We start from the raw sequence: 18,153 nt of genomic DNA, 5'->3' as shown, positions 1-18,153 counted from the left end.
AAGGTTCCACATGCTGCATACCACTGCAGCCTGAGGAACAGATACCACTCTGAACATCCAACCCACCTGTGTTTGAAAGCCCTATTCTGGGGTGAACGTTTGCTGAAAATAGCCAATAGAAAATATAAATAAATAGAAACTAGGCGATCTACAAGCTCTTTGGCAAAAAGGCCATTTAGTGGAGAGGGGAAAAAAGGACGGGGCCTAGCTAACATAGGCCCTTGGGCAACTCTGGTCAACTAAGCATATACTGTAGTTGCTGTCGGGTGGACACTTCATATGTCCAAAACTGTTACTTTACAGGAATCAATTTTTAAAAATTCAAAAATAGCACATTTTTATCATTGCATTTTGAGATTGTAGATCTGCTTTTTTTCTACTTTTGTGTGACACTATAGTATGATAAAGTAGGGCATTCATTTTCTGCCCAACAGCAACGATATAGTGTTTAAGTGGGCGGCAGTGGCTCAGGGGTAGAGTGGCCGGTAGAGCGGCCGGATGGAAGCTGTGAGATTTCCAGTTCGATCCTGGGCCCCCCCAGAAGAGTTAAGTGTCGAAGTGTCCTTGAGCAAGACACTGACCCCCTAATTGCATGGTTTCCTCCGCCATCGGTGTATGAATGTGTGTGTGAATGGGTGAATGTAATGCACAATCTATGTAAAGAGCTTTGGATAAAAGCGCTATATAAATGCACCATTTAGCATTTACCAAGTAGTTAAAACACTGCAAAGGGTGCATATTTGAAGGCTTGAACCGCTTAAACCCTATTTTATACTTTGGCTATTTGAAAATAGCCAATCTGCTATTTCTTTTTTAATTGATTAATTAATACTTTTTTGGAAGAATCTTGAAACTTTTTGTTATTTTCTTGCCTATAATAACATGCCCAAAAAAGTGATGCCAGGGTGAAATTGGTTCACATCTTCTCATGTAATAATGCCACTCCATGCTAAAGTAGTGCTAGCGCTCTGTTGTTTGTCAAACCGGTAGTCATAGAGCTAAAAGAAAACAAACATGAACAATAGCGAGTCAGTCGCATTTAATCCTGTCAACTGAAGGGTAAAACGGCTGGCCACGGCAGAAATCACTGAGGTAAAAGTAATTCATGCAAGGATCATTTTGTTAGCTGGCAATCATAACCTGCATGCTGACATAGAATTTTACATTTGTGTGCGTGCGTGTGTTACTATCCACGTGAGGATGAAATATCCCCAAAAAGGATCTAAATCAACCTTGTGGGAACATTCTTCAGGTCATGGCTGAGAGCTAAGGTTAAAATGAATAAAAGATTCAGGTTCAAGATTCAAGGTTCAGGTTTGGGGTCAGGGTTAGTATTAGGCATTTAGAGGTTAGGTTTAGGGTTAAGGTAGGGGTTACAAATTGGGGGATGTTTTTAACCACTTATACCCAATGACTGGATCCCTACGGCTCTAGACTATGCCCCCATGGATATAAAGACAAAAGCTCTGCGTGCGTGCGCTGCATCATGCTGACCTCTTTGAGTTTCTTGGCCCAGGGTTTTTGTGCTTTGCGGAAGCCATCGTCGGCCTCCTTGGTCTCCTTGTATCCTCCGATCATCTGCTTGTGGAAGGCGTCTTTCTGCCAGTTCTTCAGCTTCTCGTAGTCCTCTCCCATCAACGACGCCTTCACCTCCATGTGCAGCTCACTCACCTTCTCAGCCTCCGTGCACAGGGCACCCCACGCTAGCTCCATTGAGCCGTACTGTGGACCTGCAAGCAGGCGTACAACAGTTAATTGAACTAATTGATTTAATCGATTATAAGAAATAATCATTAAGGGCAAGACTACTTTGGTGGAGTTTAAGGTTGTGTAGTTAACCTTGCCATGATGTAACTCCAAAGGTGGACAAGAAATCAAAAATAATTGCGCCATTGATTAGAAGTGTATGATTCTAAATATACTTCTCATTGACTTACATTGTATGCTGAAACAGCTCTAAAAGTCACTCTTTTAGCATGTAAACGAACGTAAACAAAGCTGATTCAGACAATATAGAACGTCACCAAACCCAGTACTGTTTTGTTTTTTTTATAAAAATGTTAAGTTCCTGTTGATTTAGCTATTTTTATTAGGAAGAAACCCCAGACTGGTTCTGTGGATCCGGATCTTCAAATAGTAAAATGAACAGGAAGTTGACATTTTTAGAAAAACAACAAACAGTACTGGGTTTGGTGATGTTCTATATTGTCTGAATCAGCTTTGTTTGTGTTCGTTTACATGCTAAAAGAGTGACTTTGACAGCTGTTTCACTTAGTCATTTAAGTCAATGAGGAGCATATTTTAAATTATCAATTTCTAATCGATGGAGCAATTATTTTTGATTACAACCCTAACCTCTACCAAAGTGGTCTTGCCCTTTAATACAATAATTGATTCATAATTAATCCCCATTTTGGACATTCAAAAGAAGTGGAGAAATGCAGATCTACAAGCTCACGTTTTGTTTGCATGAAACTGTTGTGTGGCAAAGTATTAACTAACGCTTACAATAAATGGTTAATCAATTCGCGGATGAAAGATGAAATTCTGTGACAAGGATTTTATGTATAGAACGATCACGGGGTGTTCGCTATAAAGACCCGACCATTCAAAATTAAATGAAACATTTCAGATTTCCATAGATATGCTTACAGTTTGAACTTGTATTATTTCACAATTCCATTTCAAGTGATGATTTATCGTGGCGGTGCAGAGACCCAGTCTGCGTACGGAGCATACGGAGCATGTCAGCTGTAAAAGCCAAATAAAAGTCACCTAGTAATGGGGATGTAGGTTTGTGCACACACGTGCACTTTGTACAGGTTAGTATGCAATTTGGGGAAATGGAGGCGTGCCAGTAAACACAGCCATGGGTCACTCCACCCATGTTCGGCTCTCTGGTGAGAAGGTGCTTCAGGTCAGCCACCACTAATCACCTGTTACCAACTCCCCGCTGACTCAGCTAAAGGTTGTATTGAGCTGGTGAGAAAAACAAGGCCCAGATTAAGAGCCCGACTGATGCCAGATGCCGGTTCAGATGCCGATCCTGAATTTGGAGTCCTAGACCTCAGATTTGTGATGTTTTGACCGATATTTTGTTGATAACTATTGTAATCAAATTGAAAAACGTACAGACTTGATTAAGATTTTCTTAAACATACAATTCTAAAATAGCTTATCTATAAGCTCACAACCGGTCACAGCTAAATATAAATAATCAGAAAGCCAAGAGTTAGCCACATGTTGGATTCCAAAAGACTGAAATCTGTTGTGGCGACTGACAACTTGAATCCATCCACAAAACTTTTTATACAGGTTTGAAGGACCATGACAAAGACTTTTAATGTGTGAAAACTGAATGTCATGAAACCTTTAAGACAACTCTAATGTGCTTCAGCTCACGGCCTCACGGCCACTAATAATGATCTGTTAGCAACACTTAGCTGACTCAGCTAAAGGTTCATGAGTCTTTTACCCCCCCTCCCAAAACAAAAGAAGAAAAATAAAAACTTCCCCAAAAAAACAGGCAATGTTAGACAACTCAGCATGTTTAAAAGCCAGGGGCAACCTTGTGCTATAGATGGATTCATGCAAGCACTCATGTTGCTAGGAGACAACTGTCAAAATACATGCTGTGCTGACACATCTGGTCAGCTGTTGCTTAGTTATATAAATCCACCATTTACCATCTTAGTTAAGCACTTGCAACCTGGTGTCCCTAATTTAGGCATGTCTTTATAGGCAAAATGGTGTATGTAAAAATGTAGGGGTAAAACATAAATTGCAATACCCTACTACATCCACAAGCATCACTACAAGCTACTACAACATTGGCTATTTTTGCTATTCGTACGATGAAGAATATATGGCTTAAGTGGTTAATATTATCTTGGTGTTCACATAAGCCAAATACGTTAGCTGTCATCAAACAGTTTAGTGTAATGTTAGCCAACTGTAGTGGGTCTGGGAGAGAGTAGTCCGCAGGATAATTTCCCAGGATAGCCAAGAAGTGTATTTTTATTAACAACTGGATATTATAGCTATTAGCTAGCAAGGCTAACAGCAGATGTACAAGGCTTCTTTATTTGGTATCCAGGGAACAGAATAGAATGTGTGTGTGTGTGTGTGTGTGTGTGTGTGTAGCCTACCTTTCTCTATGAGTTGTCTCCAGCGTTTGGCCCACTCTGTGAGCTGCTGTGCGTAGGATTTTTCGATGCGTGCCCGCTCGTGCAGGCAGCTCATCAGGTCGTTGCAAAGACGGTTGCCATCGTCCACACGCTTCACTGTCCGCTTGTAATTACCCACCTGACAGACAGACAGACGGCAGACAAACATACAAGGCAGACATACATGGAAAAATAGACAGATAAGGCAGACAGACAGACAGAAGGATGGATAGACGTTCAGACAAGAAAGAACAGATGTTACATTAGCGTAGGCAAAGTAAATTAATAGAATGTGTGTGTGTGTGTGTGTGTGTGTGTGTGTGTGTGTGTGTGTGTGTGTGTGTGTGTGTCCTACCTCCCAGAAGCTGTCACTGGAGACATCGATCATGGAGCCATCACAGGAGCCTGACATTGTTGTTGCCCTATGTTACCCTGAGTCTGTAGGGCCTGGGAAGAGAGAAAACACACACACACACACACACACACACACACACACACACACACACACACACACACACACACACACACACACACACACACACACACACACACACACACACACACACACACAAAGAGAGAGAGTCCATATTAAATGGCACACCAACATGCACAAACATATGACATACCTTCCAGGATACACCTCGTACCAAATGACCTCACCAGAGAACTTTTCAGATGTTCTGAGAATCTGCTCAGATTTCAGAGCGCTCTGGTGTTGTCACAAAGCACTCTAATATACGTTTTGTTTACGGAATAATATAAATATAAATATTAATATTTTTTGTGCCGCGGTGCAAGCTTGTACATCTGCTATTTTTTAACATAAAACATATATAATCTTGAAAGTGTGAGAACTACCGTTTTTGAAGGCATTTGTATAGAATCGGCTTCAGGTCTTAATGGGTTAATTCAATTCAAAAAAGCCCCCAAAAATATCTTTAAAAAAATTAAAGATACATAGACAGCAGCAGGAATTCTTTCTTTTATATTTACAAGTATGTCATACTATAGGCAAATTCTTCTTTTTTTTTAAAATAGCTGATCTGTTGTTAACATATTTGTTAATACATAAACAAAAGATACAAAAAATAACTTGGTTATTGATTAATCAGAAAAGTAATCGATAGAACAATCTAAGAAAGTAATTGATAGTTGCAAGTTGCAACCCTATTTATAAGAAATGAATGACGATTTTACTCTGACAGGAAAGGAAGGGATTATCATTTCTCACTGTGCTCTGAGTCATGTCTCACTATCTTGTTACTGTAGTTAAGAGTCGTGTGCAAAACAGACACAGCTGGCTGTCACATATCACTGCACAGTGTTACTGGACTCTAATGACGGTTAAGATTTCTGTGGAGTTATTCTGCTGACTATGTGACGGATGTAATGTGTAATCGGGGATGCACACAGGATTTATCCTGTTTGCATCAATTACGTCAATGCACAACAGGTGCATACCTAGCTCTGAGTCCAATTAGTTTAATTCGGGCCAGTGTGACCTCTTCGATCAGCCTTCCCTTTGCATCTATTGCCGTGCACACTCTTCACACCATTTCTTAAGAACCACCGATCCGACTGACTTTAAGCTCTGTACTGCACTTCACAGTGGCATCATCACGCCGAATACGAATATGAAGGCGTTACACCAAGCACAGACAAGCACACAGAGATTTGTGTAATTTATAGTAAGACCATTATTTTATTATTTATTTTTAAACCTGAAATGACGCTTCTGGATGAGTGACAGGGATATACTGGTCAATAAATCTCCCCGTCTGAGGCTCAGGATGCTGCTGGGATGTTGGTTGGGGATAACAAATGATTCTCTGCCTAAAGGGGTGGACTGGCATCACAAAACATCAGAGCAACAGAGTGGCTGTTCCGTTGTCGGACGGAGAACAGCGCTCACGTCTCCAGTCCAGTCCAGTCCAGACATGCTTTGACTCTATTCAAATACAAGCACTTTACTTTACTTTATTTGTTTACTTAGACGGATATTAATGAACATTACATAACAATGCAAACGTAAATACACCGGATAAGCACACTGGGTGGAGGACCAGGATTCAAAGCAGGGGAGGCGTGGACCAGCCGCTGACCGGCGAGTGTGTCAATCACTTGTTGACACGTTTGATTGCGGCCTGTGTCTTTCCTCGAATCTATGTCTCTATGTTTTCCTGCTTAGATTAAATGAAACAGCCCTAAAAATGCAATGGAAGCATAAAAATAGCACAACGGACAATGAGGAGTTTTTATTTTCAGTCTGTCTCATATTTGGTCACCGGGTCAAACTGTTGAAGCCAGATCGCATGCTCGCACGCACACACACAAACAATTAGTGTAGTTTTGTCCTATGGACGATTTATTTATTTAGAGATTTTTGGAGGGGGGTTTGGAGGGGGGGGGGGGGTTTACTCAGATTTGACAGTGTAGAGCAGGGCTACTCAACTTAACATTGCTCAGGGGCAACACAGCAAAATTATGCTTTATTCACAAAATGTGAACAGTACAGAATGTGACCAGATTGCTGTTGCAATAAATCAGAAAATGGTAAATATACTAAAATAAAAATCATACTTGAAATTAGTATCACAACTCTTCTCTCAGAACAAACAAAACAAATGAAATAAAATGTCAGTGTTTTTGGTGGATAAACTGAAAAAAAACAAACATGTGCTATCGTGGTGACATTGAACATTTTGCCAGCTTTGGAAATGCTGTTCTACGGCAAAGAAGGCATATGGATTTGTTATTTACCTCCACAAATGCAAATTTTACATTAGCTGTGGATATATTACTGCTTATTTGACCCCATTCCCACGACTGAAATGGCATAATACATAATATGCACAAACAAACATCCACTTGTGGTTAGTAATGTTACAAATTATTTATCCTCACTGAAAGGAGAATAATTATATTGGTAACTGCAATGACGATTAAGGACCGCAAAAATGAAGCAAGGGCCGCAATCTTTTTAGTAGCACTGGTGTAGAGACCAGAAACAGAGGGCAGAGACACGTGTGATATGATGCAAGCAATACTGCGCTTGATTTTGTGTGTGAATATTTTTTGAGGAATCCATAATTCATAATATACAGGGATGTAAATTGGTGAGGGACCCAAAAGGAGACAAATATATATTACTTGCCAAAAAAATAAGGAAATCAATGGACAACACCCAGGCCCCTTCCCATGATGCTATATTCTGGTTAGGGGTGAAAAAGGTGAGAAGGATGCATGAGCATAAGGGCTTGCAACTCAATTTTAAAATGCTCCAATTTTATTCACAACAGTAAGACATTTCGACCTTACGGTCATTTTCAAGGAAAAAAACAGACCCAATAGAGGGGTCCGGAGGTCTGTTTTTTTAAAGCCATTTTGGAATAGGGGGGCCACCACAGCCTAGAGGCTATGGCTATTTGGGGGTCCGTGTCATGGAATAGTTTGGGAACCCCACCCCTGCACTAACTGGCTGAGCTACCAGGCACCCCGAAACCAACGACTGGAAGCTGCTTTATGTTCAATCATCACGTGTTCAAAACAAACATACAGGCTAGGCAACGTTATCTTCTCATTAGATCATTCTGCAGAACTGGGACTGCTGCCATGGATCACACAACCATATCCAGGAAAACACACCAGTGAGAAAATAGTTCAGGAGAGAGAGAGACAGAGAGAGAGATAGTGTGTGTGCATTGTGGAAAGAGATCTCTTTTGATAATCTAGGCAGCAGGTGGGAGTCTCCATCGTGTCCATAGCTCTTGCACGTGTGCGCACACACATACACACACAGACAGACACACACACACACACAGAACCACTGTACTGCCTGCCAAGGCCTTGGTGTGATGTGTGTATCAGAGAGAGAGAGAGAGAGAGAGAGAGAGAGAGAGAGAGAGAGAGAGAGAGAGAGAGAGAGAGAGAGAGAGAGAGAGAGAGAGAGAGAGAGAGAGAGAGAGAGAGAGAGAGAGAGAGAGAGAGAGAGGAGAGAGAGAGAGGAGAGAGGAGAGAGAGAGAGAGAGAGAGAGAGAGAGAGAGAGAGAGAGAGAGAGAGAGAGAGAGAGAGAGAGAGAGAGAGAAAAAGCAAGACAGAGAGACAGAAAGAGGCAGAGAGAAAGAGAAAAAGCAAGACAGAGAGACAGAAAGAGGCAGAGAGAAAGACAGAAAGAAAGACAGACAACGATAAAGCGAGACAGAGAGACACAGAAAGACAGACAGACAGAAAGAGGGAGCGAGAGAGAGTGAGAAAACCGTCCAGAGTCACACAGCAAGGAGCTTCCGCTTCCGTTTCTTTTGGACGATCAGCACAGCGGAACAGACAGACAGACAGCTCTCTGTCTGCCCTCCTCTCCTCTCCTCCTTCTCCCTTGGAACCCTCCTCTTCTATTCATCCTGTCATTCATTCCTCTCCTCATCCTCCTCTCCACACTGACTGGGCCGTTTCTTTTGCTTGTTTGACTCACTCAGAAGATGAGTAGATGCTGCTTAAGACTGTGTACTGTGTGTATGTGAGTGTCTGTGTATGTGTGTCCGCATGTGAGTGTCTGTGTCTGCGTGTGTGTGTGTGTGTGTGTGTGTGTGTGTGTGTGTGTGTGTGTGTGTGTGTGTGTGTGTGTGTGTGTGTGTGTGTGTGTGTGTGTGTGTGAATGTTTTGAGTGTGTGTGTTGGCTCTGACGGTCAGTAGCCCCATGCCCTCGAGGGCAAGGACTTTGACAGAGGGATGCATTGTGGGCAACAACTGACACAAACGTACAGCGAGACAACTGTCTCTTTTGTGTGTTTCATCTTAACGACGTTCTGAAAAGGAATAAACCCAAACGAATGCAACAATATGTTCACAAATGAGTCACACGCACAAATAGACTCGGGCAGAGGCCGCAAACAGTCAACAGCTCAAGAATAACATAATGTATTGCTGTTAGTGTTTATCTTTAAGTATACATCTGATATATTCCACCATCCACCTCGAACGCGCGCGCACACACACACACACACACACACACACACACACACACACACACACACACACACACACACACACACACACACACACACACACACACACACACACACACACACACACACACACACACACACACACACACACACACACACACACACACACACACACACTTCTGAAACAGACAGAGACAGATAGATTCACAACCATGAAAATCCTGAATTATCGTTTCGTCTGTGTCCCTTGCCTCTCCCTTGCCTCTCTTCCACCTGTCCACATTCTTCATTCATTCAGTTATCACTGCTACAGTGCTAAATATCTCCTCTAAACACAGGCTTCTCAACATCAAACATTCATTAAATAGACAAAGTACATGTGAAGCCACAACAAACCGAGTTCACACAGTAACTCATTGTGCTACAAACTGAGATAAGCAGTTCACCTTGAAACCAATCTTATAGCCTATGATGTTATGCCTTCAGCTTTAGTCTAAGACGTGGTAACAGAAATCATAGTGGGTGATTTGAACTATGGATACCTTTAACCACTTGAACCCTAGCATCCCTATTCTGGGGGGCGACCGTTCGGGGACAATAGCAGATCTACAAGCTCATAGATCGGCTATTTTCAATTAACCCATCTGGTGTACGGGGGGGGGGGGGGGGGGGCAAGAAAGGATAGAGCCCTGAGGGACCCCAAGTCTTGCCTAGTGTGGCCATTGAACAGAAAGAAAGGCTCCTTACTTAGGTCAGCAGCTTGCACAAGACAATCCAAATGACTAAAACTAGAAAATGAGCATTCCCTTGACAGGGCTCACTCTCTGCCAGGTCTGACGTAACCAACAGCCAACGAGAACAAACACCTGCATATCTTAACGTCTGTGTGACAACTTACATAGTATGACCCTCAAGTGTAAACAATGCCTGGACTACAGTTCAAAAGTCCACTCACTCTGTCAACCTACATGAGAACATGGAGTTAAATCTATATATTATGTGATCCGTGGACTGGACAGACAACAACACTTAAAGCAGTAGATGCATGATCATTCACGACTGCTGTGTTAAAGTGAATGCAAGTGATTAGTGATAGTGAATAGTGATATGTTTTAATTTTTAAATAAGTAATTGCTAGAGTGTTGGTTCAGTAACAGGGGTCTCCCCATCTCTCCAGATCTTTACTAAACAGAAAATCACTAAAAGACGCCATGACGTGACCAGAATTCCTCAGACAGCTAGTGCGGGACATATCACGGATATTGATTGACTGGTGTTTACAGTAGCCAATGGGACGAGGTTATCACGTGATGGTGACAGCATGTTTTACTCTCAACTCGTGGGAACGACAGGCAGGCACTCTCTGTGGTGGGAGGAGCGACAGAGAAGAGGGGGGTTGATAGCAGAGCGCAGGTTAAAGTCATCAAAAATGTACAACCCTGCCCAACTTTTTTTTTTTAATAATAATGTGAAATACAATGCCAGCTAACAAATATACAATAGATCCAGAGAAGCACAAGAAACAATTGCACTCTTTGCACTCTGCATGAGAGCAAAGCCTCAATCACTGTGCACATTTTCCGCACCATTACACAAACTGAAGACATTTTCTGTCCATTCTTGGCTGAATGTACATTCTTGCAGCACATGGCTGGTTGATTATGTAATCAAATAACAGCAGCAATATCCATCTCAGGTCTGATTAGTGAGTGTACCAAGCATGCAGGAATTCAGCACTGACACAAGAGCTGACTCTAGCCTCAAGATAAAACTAAAAGCTGGCATACACGGCACAGAACAAGACCTGGCTTAAAGCCTGCGTCAGACTCTAGTAAATAGGAAAATCAACCAAACTGAAGATGATGGCTATTACAGCTATGCCCTGCCATGTTGAGAAATGCCAGACACAGCAATGCAAGCTAGCTCTCCACCATATGTTCTGTATCCAACAGTAAATGTTTTGCTACAACTTTGACTGGGAGGAAAACACACACAAATCTGCGACTAAGTTCGCCATGACCTGCAGGTCAGACTTACTGCAGTGTTTCACAACAGAGTAAGGCTTCATGGAGCAACAATAATTTGCTGATTAACATGGGTGGACGGAGATCAAGTGATGAGCTGCATATAAATGTCGAGAGCAGCTGCACAGGAAACAGAAGAGAGAGAAAGAGAGAGAGAGGCCCAGAGAGAAAGACAGATAGCGAGACACAGTGATAAGCCAGTCGTTTATTGGAAGCACATGAGCAGAGTGCTGTCTCTCTGTGTGTGCTGTTGAGATGGAGAAGACCTGAGTCATGACTGAACTGCAGACACATGAGACGCCACTGACCTTTACAACAGCTGGGGCCAGGGACTAGGAGAGACACAACGCACTGGAGAAGGGATCTGAGGAGCAGGCCCAGCATGCAACATGCAGGGCCTGCACTTAACAGTTAACACACTTAACCACTTAAACCCTATATACTTAATTGACCGGAGTCCCCCAGGGGTCTATACAAGAAGGCCCCCTCTCCACCAAATATTTTCACCAAAAACACCATAAGGGTAGTTGTCTGTAGGAGAAGGAGAGTCATGGGTTGTGTACTGTAGATGACAGGAGAGCTCTGGAATAGGAAGCCATGGGAACACGCACAGTGAGAACACAGAGCTGAGATCATCCACAGCTGACAGGCACAGTCATGTCTGGCTTTGAGGTGTTTAATGGAGTTGTAAAAATACCATGATAGGGCAAGGGACAGTGTGTGTGTGTGTGTGTGTGTGTGTGTGTGTGTGTGTGTGTGTGTGTGTGTGTGTGTGTGTGTGTGTGTGTGTGTGTGTGTGTGTGTGTGTGTGTGTGTGTGTGTGTGTGTGTGTGTGTGTGTGTGAGAGACTCAAAGAGACAGAGAGCGAGATGAAGGTCTAACATACAACCTTTTGTGTGACATTATGAGAGCTAGGGCTCACATATTTTATATGAGAGCAATCTTTTATTACTGCCTTTATTAAGCCTGATTGATGTTTTTATGGGGGGGGTGTCTTTCTAACCATATTGATAGACATACAGTTAGTAGAGAGAGACACAGGAAACTGGGAGAGAGGGCACTGGGATTCGCCACCAGGCATTAGAGCCCATGCGGTATGGTAGGCGGACTAGGCGCCCTATCCATTCGACAATCGGATTGGCCAAGCTTATTTACATACTTCATCATATGACAGTGTCGTGTGCCAAAAATAGCACATCTACAACAAGGTCACAACGCCGGTCTCTCACCACACAACCAGTGTTTTGTCACACTAGCGTCACATCCAGCGTCCACATTCTGCTGACATCTGCATAACCCAATAATAAAGATATCGCTTGTGAAACATGTGCACACATAGCATATGCAAGATCATTAAGACCACCACGCGTGGGCGGTATCTATTTTTACATACCTTCAAACCTTCAAGGCGTTTCACCGAGGTATACGGTAGCCTATATGAAGGTATTTGTGTAATAGAAAAAAGGGGTTTAACCCTACTGTATCTACTTCAGTTGACCTATGTCCCCCAGGATTATATACTATGCCCCCTACTTTTTTCCCTCTACACCAAATCTTTTCACCTAAAATAGCCAATCTACAAGTTCACAACACATTGCATTGCAATGTGTTCTGAACTTGTAGATTGGCGTACTTCCCAGGTGTTATCAATGATTCTAATGAAGAGAAAGAAGGAAGTGACAACAGGAGTGGAACACAACAGCATCAGAACACACTGGAGCAGCTCGGACATTAAGCCTCTTTATTATGGTGTTAGTATAAAACAAGACTGACGTTTCCATGATACTGCATCTTCCTCAGACTCATCAGTCATCATGACTGATGGTAGCACCTCTGAATGAAGTAAGGAAGCAGCCCAATTTCTTGCCAATATGGGTGCTGTGCATAGAGAGTATTGGGACGCTAGGATTAATGTCATTAAATAGCCCATAGATTAATGAATAGGCAAGAAATAAGCACAGTTCATCTTCTATAGATTCAGAACACCTTGCTGGAGGACCCGATGGCACTGACTTGATGTTGTGGCAAGAATTACACATAAGTGGGCTGAACAGAAATAGTGTTACTTACATATGACAATATTTGCATGATTCCATGTCTGCATTTTTTGACAGTATTGAAAATGATTATACCTTCAGGATTCCTTAATACCCTGGTATAACTTACTTATTACCTTGACACTGCCCAAGCCTACACCACCCCCTTACAACACTGCTGTATAATTGCCAGATTACAGCGAGCAGAGTCACCCTGTGAGGTGATGTGTCATATTTCTCTCCAATCTCCATGGCCGTCCCGTCCTAACTCAGGGTCAGAATTCAGGTTACATTGATTTAGTTATCCCGCGCTGGGGTGGGAGGGATGTCTAATGTAGTACAGGAAAAATGGATCTGTCTCTTCCTGTCCGTGTATTTGTTTGGTTCAGGAATAGCAGCTAGTGGTCAGAATTACTGAGGTGATCCACTGTTAAGAATCACTGCAGGATTAAATTTGGCTCAAGGGTAGCAACCGTTTTTTTCCCGGTGCAAAACTTTCAAGCCTGCCCTCCAGTAACAATAGGTTGTCGGGTGGAATACAGGAAAACGGCGCAGTTACATAATGTGCAGGCTGAAAAAATAAGTTAGCCTCCTGCTATGTATGTCAATGCCATAATAATCACATGACAAAATTGCTTATCTGCCTGGAGGTGACTTTTCCCATTATCCATTTCCTTCTTTTGTTTCAAACAGGGCTTGGAGCTCACTCTCTTTGGCAGAGTGTGCAGCTGAGCCAGTCTAGGCCTACACCAGTGCTACCTCAGCTCACTCTGTGGGACATTAATACTAAATCCCTACTGAGTGCTGTGGAAAAGAAAACATATCGTTGCTGTCGGGCAGAAACCTCGTATCTATCTCCATATTCTAACCTTTTGTGTTTTTTTTTGGTAAATTAACAAATCTACTTGATCATACTACAGTGTCACACCAAAGCATCAAAAGTAGCAAATCCACAAGCTCGAAACGCGGCACGAAGCGACGCGTTTCGAGTCTGTAGATCTGCTACTTTTGGATTTGAATCCTGAAAAGTAACAGTTTTGGACATATGAGGTTTCCCACCCGACAGAGACGATATACACACACAAGCTTCAGGGTCAGAATGTTTCCATGGCAACCACGGTTCACGAAGTTGACTTTGTTGGCCCGTCCGTCGATCACCTCTGCCCTCTCTCTCCTGCTCTGGGTTGGACAGCTGCACAGCAAAAAACGCAGTCAGAGCTCACATGCACTGGATGGGCCGATCGGACCCCTCCTCCTCGCTCCAACCCATTCATGCTGTACACTACAGCAGTGGCTCTCAGCATGGGGCCTGGGGGTCCCCAGCTAAACGAGTGATGCAGGTCCGTTTTGGTTCCCATTTGTACACTCACAGTTAAATTAACACTGAGGCTTTTGCAGTGTAAAAATGTGATTGGTAAAAAAGATTGAGAATCACGGCTGTGTAGTGTGTACCGAATGACACTGACAGATCATACTAGGCTATATACTGCAATGCTCCAAAAACAGGAGACAATGAATCAATCAATCCATCAACACTGCATCAGCCTGGTGGGAACGCAACCAGCCCTGCCCCGCCAAAAAAACTAAAAACACTGGTCCATATTCAGGCAGAAACAATAGGATTTGTTCCATTCTTTCAGGCAATATCCCACTGGAAGCGCCGACGAGGGGGAGAGCTACATAATAGAGGGAAACACTGCGTTTACGTGACAGGGAGAGGGAGACCCTGACGTCACCGTCAGGCAAATTCTACACTGTTTCCTGTGGAACCCCATCTGTCTGTTCACATGACAGAACAGCCTGGACCAAGTCAAAGAAAAGAGAAGCAGCAGAATGGCTCGCATGATGAATGTGAAACTAACCCCCCACCCCCAACGCACACACACACACACAGGTCATGTGTTATTCCTGTGTCTACAGTTTATTCTAGATACATGCACATGGACGCTTCTCGGATATTATGACAGAGAGAGAGAACATCCTGGAGGGGAATTTTCTGTCGGGATCAGACCAACTTCCAGCACTGCAATAATATAATATTAAACATGATTTGAGCATAAAAGGTCCATGAGTTCAAAGTGTGCACTGTGCAGCATGAGCAAACAAAGTTCCTATTCACTGAAAAGGGATTATGTCCAAAGTGTCTCTCCTGATGTTAGACTTTTGGTCTTCTGTATTACAGTTTAGGGGAGACAGTTGTCAGAGACACAAACTTCAACATATTACACAAGAATATGACACCACTCAGAGTAGACAGTTCGGTTTTAGGCCGGTTTAGCCTACATCTCCTAAACTGATTTGGGTACAGTCTTTGAGAATACACCGACAAGCCTCACTCTAAATAGAGAACAGCTCCTGAAAGCCTAAATTGGACTGCCCATGCTAAGATTAGCTCATGTCAGTGACGGCGAAACCAGTTCACATTGTCCCAGAGAGAAGAAACAACCAGTTCACAGTAACACAAGGAGGAAACAGTACTGAAACATTTTCACAGAGGTTTCAGTGCTGCTTTACCATAAAAACGCTCTTTCTCAAAGACTTGGAGTGTACCTATACCCTTGGTTGCTAAGCATACCCCAATCCACTACCTCCTGGGCAATCGCAATAAACTTAATGAAATCCCACTGACTCACACATTCCATTTCATGACTAAGATTTCTTCACGATTGACTAATAACTATCCGACATGTCTGGAGAAGACATTCAGAGTCCCCTGCTTTCCTAACGCCACTACTACTACTGTGAGCAAAAGCCTGATGTCTTGCAGAGCACTTCACACACATCCACACCATCAGAAAGTCTACTACAACAAAACCTATCCTATCCCAGTTTCTTACATGTCAGCAGCACACACACACACACACACACACACACACACACACACACACACACACAAGCTTGTGTTCCAAAGTCCAAAGTAATGGCATGAAGCAAGCACTGCACAAATTAAACCCCTTACCACAGCTGTGAGTAGGAGAGCCCCTGCAAGAATAATAAAGACAGCAACACCCTGGTGACCTGGCTCAGTGTACACACGTGTGCAGCACGCACGCGCGCACACACACACACACACACACACACACACACACACACACACACACACACACACACACACACACACACACACACACACACACAGTGATACCTTAGGTACTTAGACACACAATATAAGCATGATCTGACAGCAAGCGGGGCTGGAGGTTATCTTTACTTAGGAAAAGGAACCCCGCCCTTCATCACTTAAAGAGAGTTTCACTGGATATAAACTACAAAGTAAAATCCCCTTATGGATCCATTTAGATCCATTTGTACACTTGCAAGAGTTGAATGAACACTGACTGTGTACTAGACTAGTGGTTCTCAACCTGTGGGTCGGGACCCCCAGGGGAGTCCCCATATGATTTTTAAGGGGGTCCCCTTTACCAAGATGACAGTAAAGTGACAATTTAAGAACTTTTAAGACTTTTTTAATACAAAAAAATAAAATGAAAAAGGACCATTACTGCATCGAAAGAAATCAACAAACTATACTATAAAAACTTGTCAAACATTGGCCAAATTGTCAAATAGTATAAGAAAGAAGCAGATTATTTGAAAATAACATATCTACAAGCTCTCAAGCCTAACCAAGCTTGTAGATCGGCTATTTTACACAATATGTATCTGTGGAACCGAGTCAAACTGTAATGCCTCAACTCCTACTTTCCAAGGGCTTGTCAGGTTGTCAGTTCAAACATGATTACTTTGGGGGGTCACCGCCTCAAAAGGTTGACAACCACTGACATTTTAAAAAGATTTGCACTGCATAGAAACTACAAAGTAAAATCCTCTGTGTTGTTCATTTAATTCAGAGTGTACAAATGGAACTAAATTGACCCATTTAGTTCCATTAGTACACTTGAACGAGTTGAATGAATGAATTAGACTGCAGGACAGGCAAAACGATTCCTATTACCTGTGATATAAACCCGGTTTGAGAATACTGAGTGATGATTTAACAGCTAAAATGACAATGATCAGCATTTCATTTTGCTGTGTAGCAATACGAGAGAAACTGAACACATCTAAATGTTTCAATTGTGACGCAGCAGTGGCTTAATTAGTATTCATGATTCATAATAACTTAAAATACTTCTGCTATCCCTGGTCTGCTTGCTTGCTCTCTGGGCCGAAGTTTGACACTGACACAACTACACATAATACTGAGAGATTATTTGTTATGATCAGAGAATACCAATAAGTTCAATACTAGATCAACTGAACAAATCACAAGGTTTCAATTGTGACGCAGCGGTGGCTTTAAGTGGTTTTAATAATAACTTTTAATACTTGATCCCAGGTCACTGTTGAGAGCTGCTTCCTCTCTGGGCTGAAGTTTGACATAAGAATACTGAGAGATTATTTGTTATCATTAGAGAATACCAATAAGTCAATAATAGATCGACAGAACAAATCACAGGGTTTCACCCTTGTAACAGTGATTCAACAATGTCTTAAGTAGCTTTAATAACTAATACCTGTGAGCTGCTTTGCTCTCTGCGCTTAAGTTTGTCAAATGCTTCTTTAAATGTTTGACAGCCGTAAAATCCCGAGTCCACAGCTATAAACTCCAATGAATACAGGATTCACCAACCAGTCTAATCTATAGGTAACTTAATGGTCACATAACTGGTACATAATAACTAGTAAACTGTGTGGTTCCTGCTGGTCCAATAAATAACAGCACCAATCACAAACTAAACTGCTAACACTTCTTGCGACTTTCAACAACCCAGCTGGGCGTTATAATAAAAACCCAGGAGTTTCTCCTCTAAAGTTAAAGTTAAAAAATTAGTAACTTTACCTGTTAGATGTTTCACTCCTCTGGAGGGTCGATATTCAATAGTATATAAGTATAAATAAGTGTTATTTGTATCCCCGTTGGGTTCTTTTTCCTGCTCGGCAGCCACCGTCCATCGACTGACT

The 18,153-nt window shown here is 42.5% G+C and overlaps 1 protein-coding gene across 3 annotated transcripts in view; it reads right to left on the bottom strand.

Moving 5' to 3' along the window:
* Window positions 1-18,153, bottom strand: part of pacsin2 (protein kinase C and casein kinase substrate in neurons 2) — a 39,757-nt gene extending 21,604 nt beyond the window's left edge. For all 3 annotated transcript variants that reach the window (XM_084049713.1, XM_084049715.1, XM_084049714.1), the window contains exons 1-4: window positions 18,032-18,153; window positions 4,522-4,613; window positions 4,149-4,305; window positions 1,495-1,730 (exon numbers count right to left, since the gene is read on the bottom strand). In XM_084049713.1, coding sequence (XP_083905839.1) covers window positions 1,495-1,730; window positions 4,149-4,305; window positions 4,522-4,578 — 450 coding nt within the window. In that variant the 5' untranslated portion in view covers window positions 4,579-4,613; window positions 18,032-18,153. The remainder of the gene's footprint in view (window positions 1-1,494; window positions 1,731-4,148; window positions 4,306-4,521; window positions 4,614-18,031) is intronic.

This window comes from Gymnoscopelus microlampas (assembly GCF_963454915.1).
Source record: "Gymnoscopelus microlampas genome assembly, chromosome: 23".
Taxonomy (NCBI): Eukaryota; Metazoa; Chordata; class Actinopteri; order Myctophiformes; family Myctophidae; genus Gymnoscopelus; species Gymnoscopelus microlampas.
The sequence above is the reverse complement of the archived record's forward strand: the minus strand, read 5'-3'. Positions and strand labels throughout refer to the sequence as shown.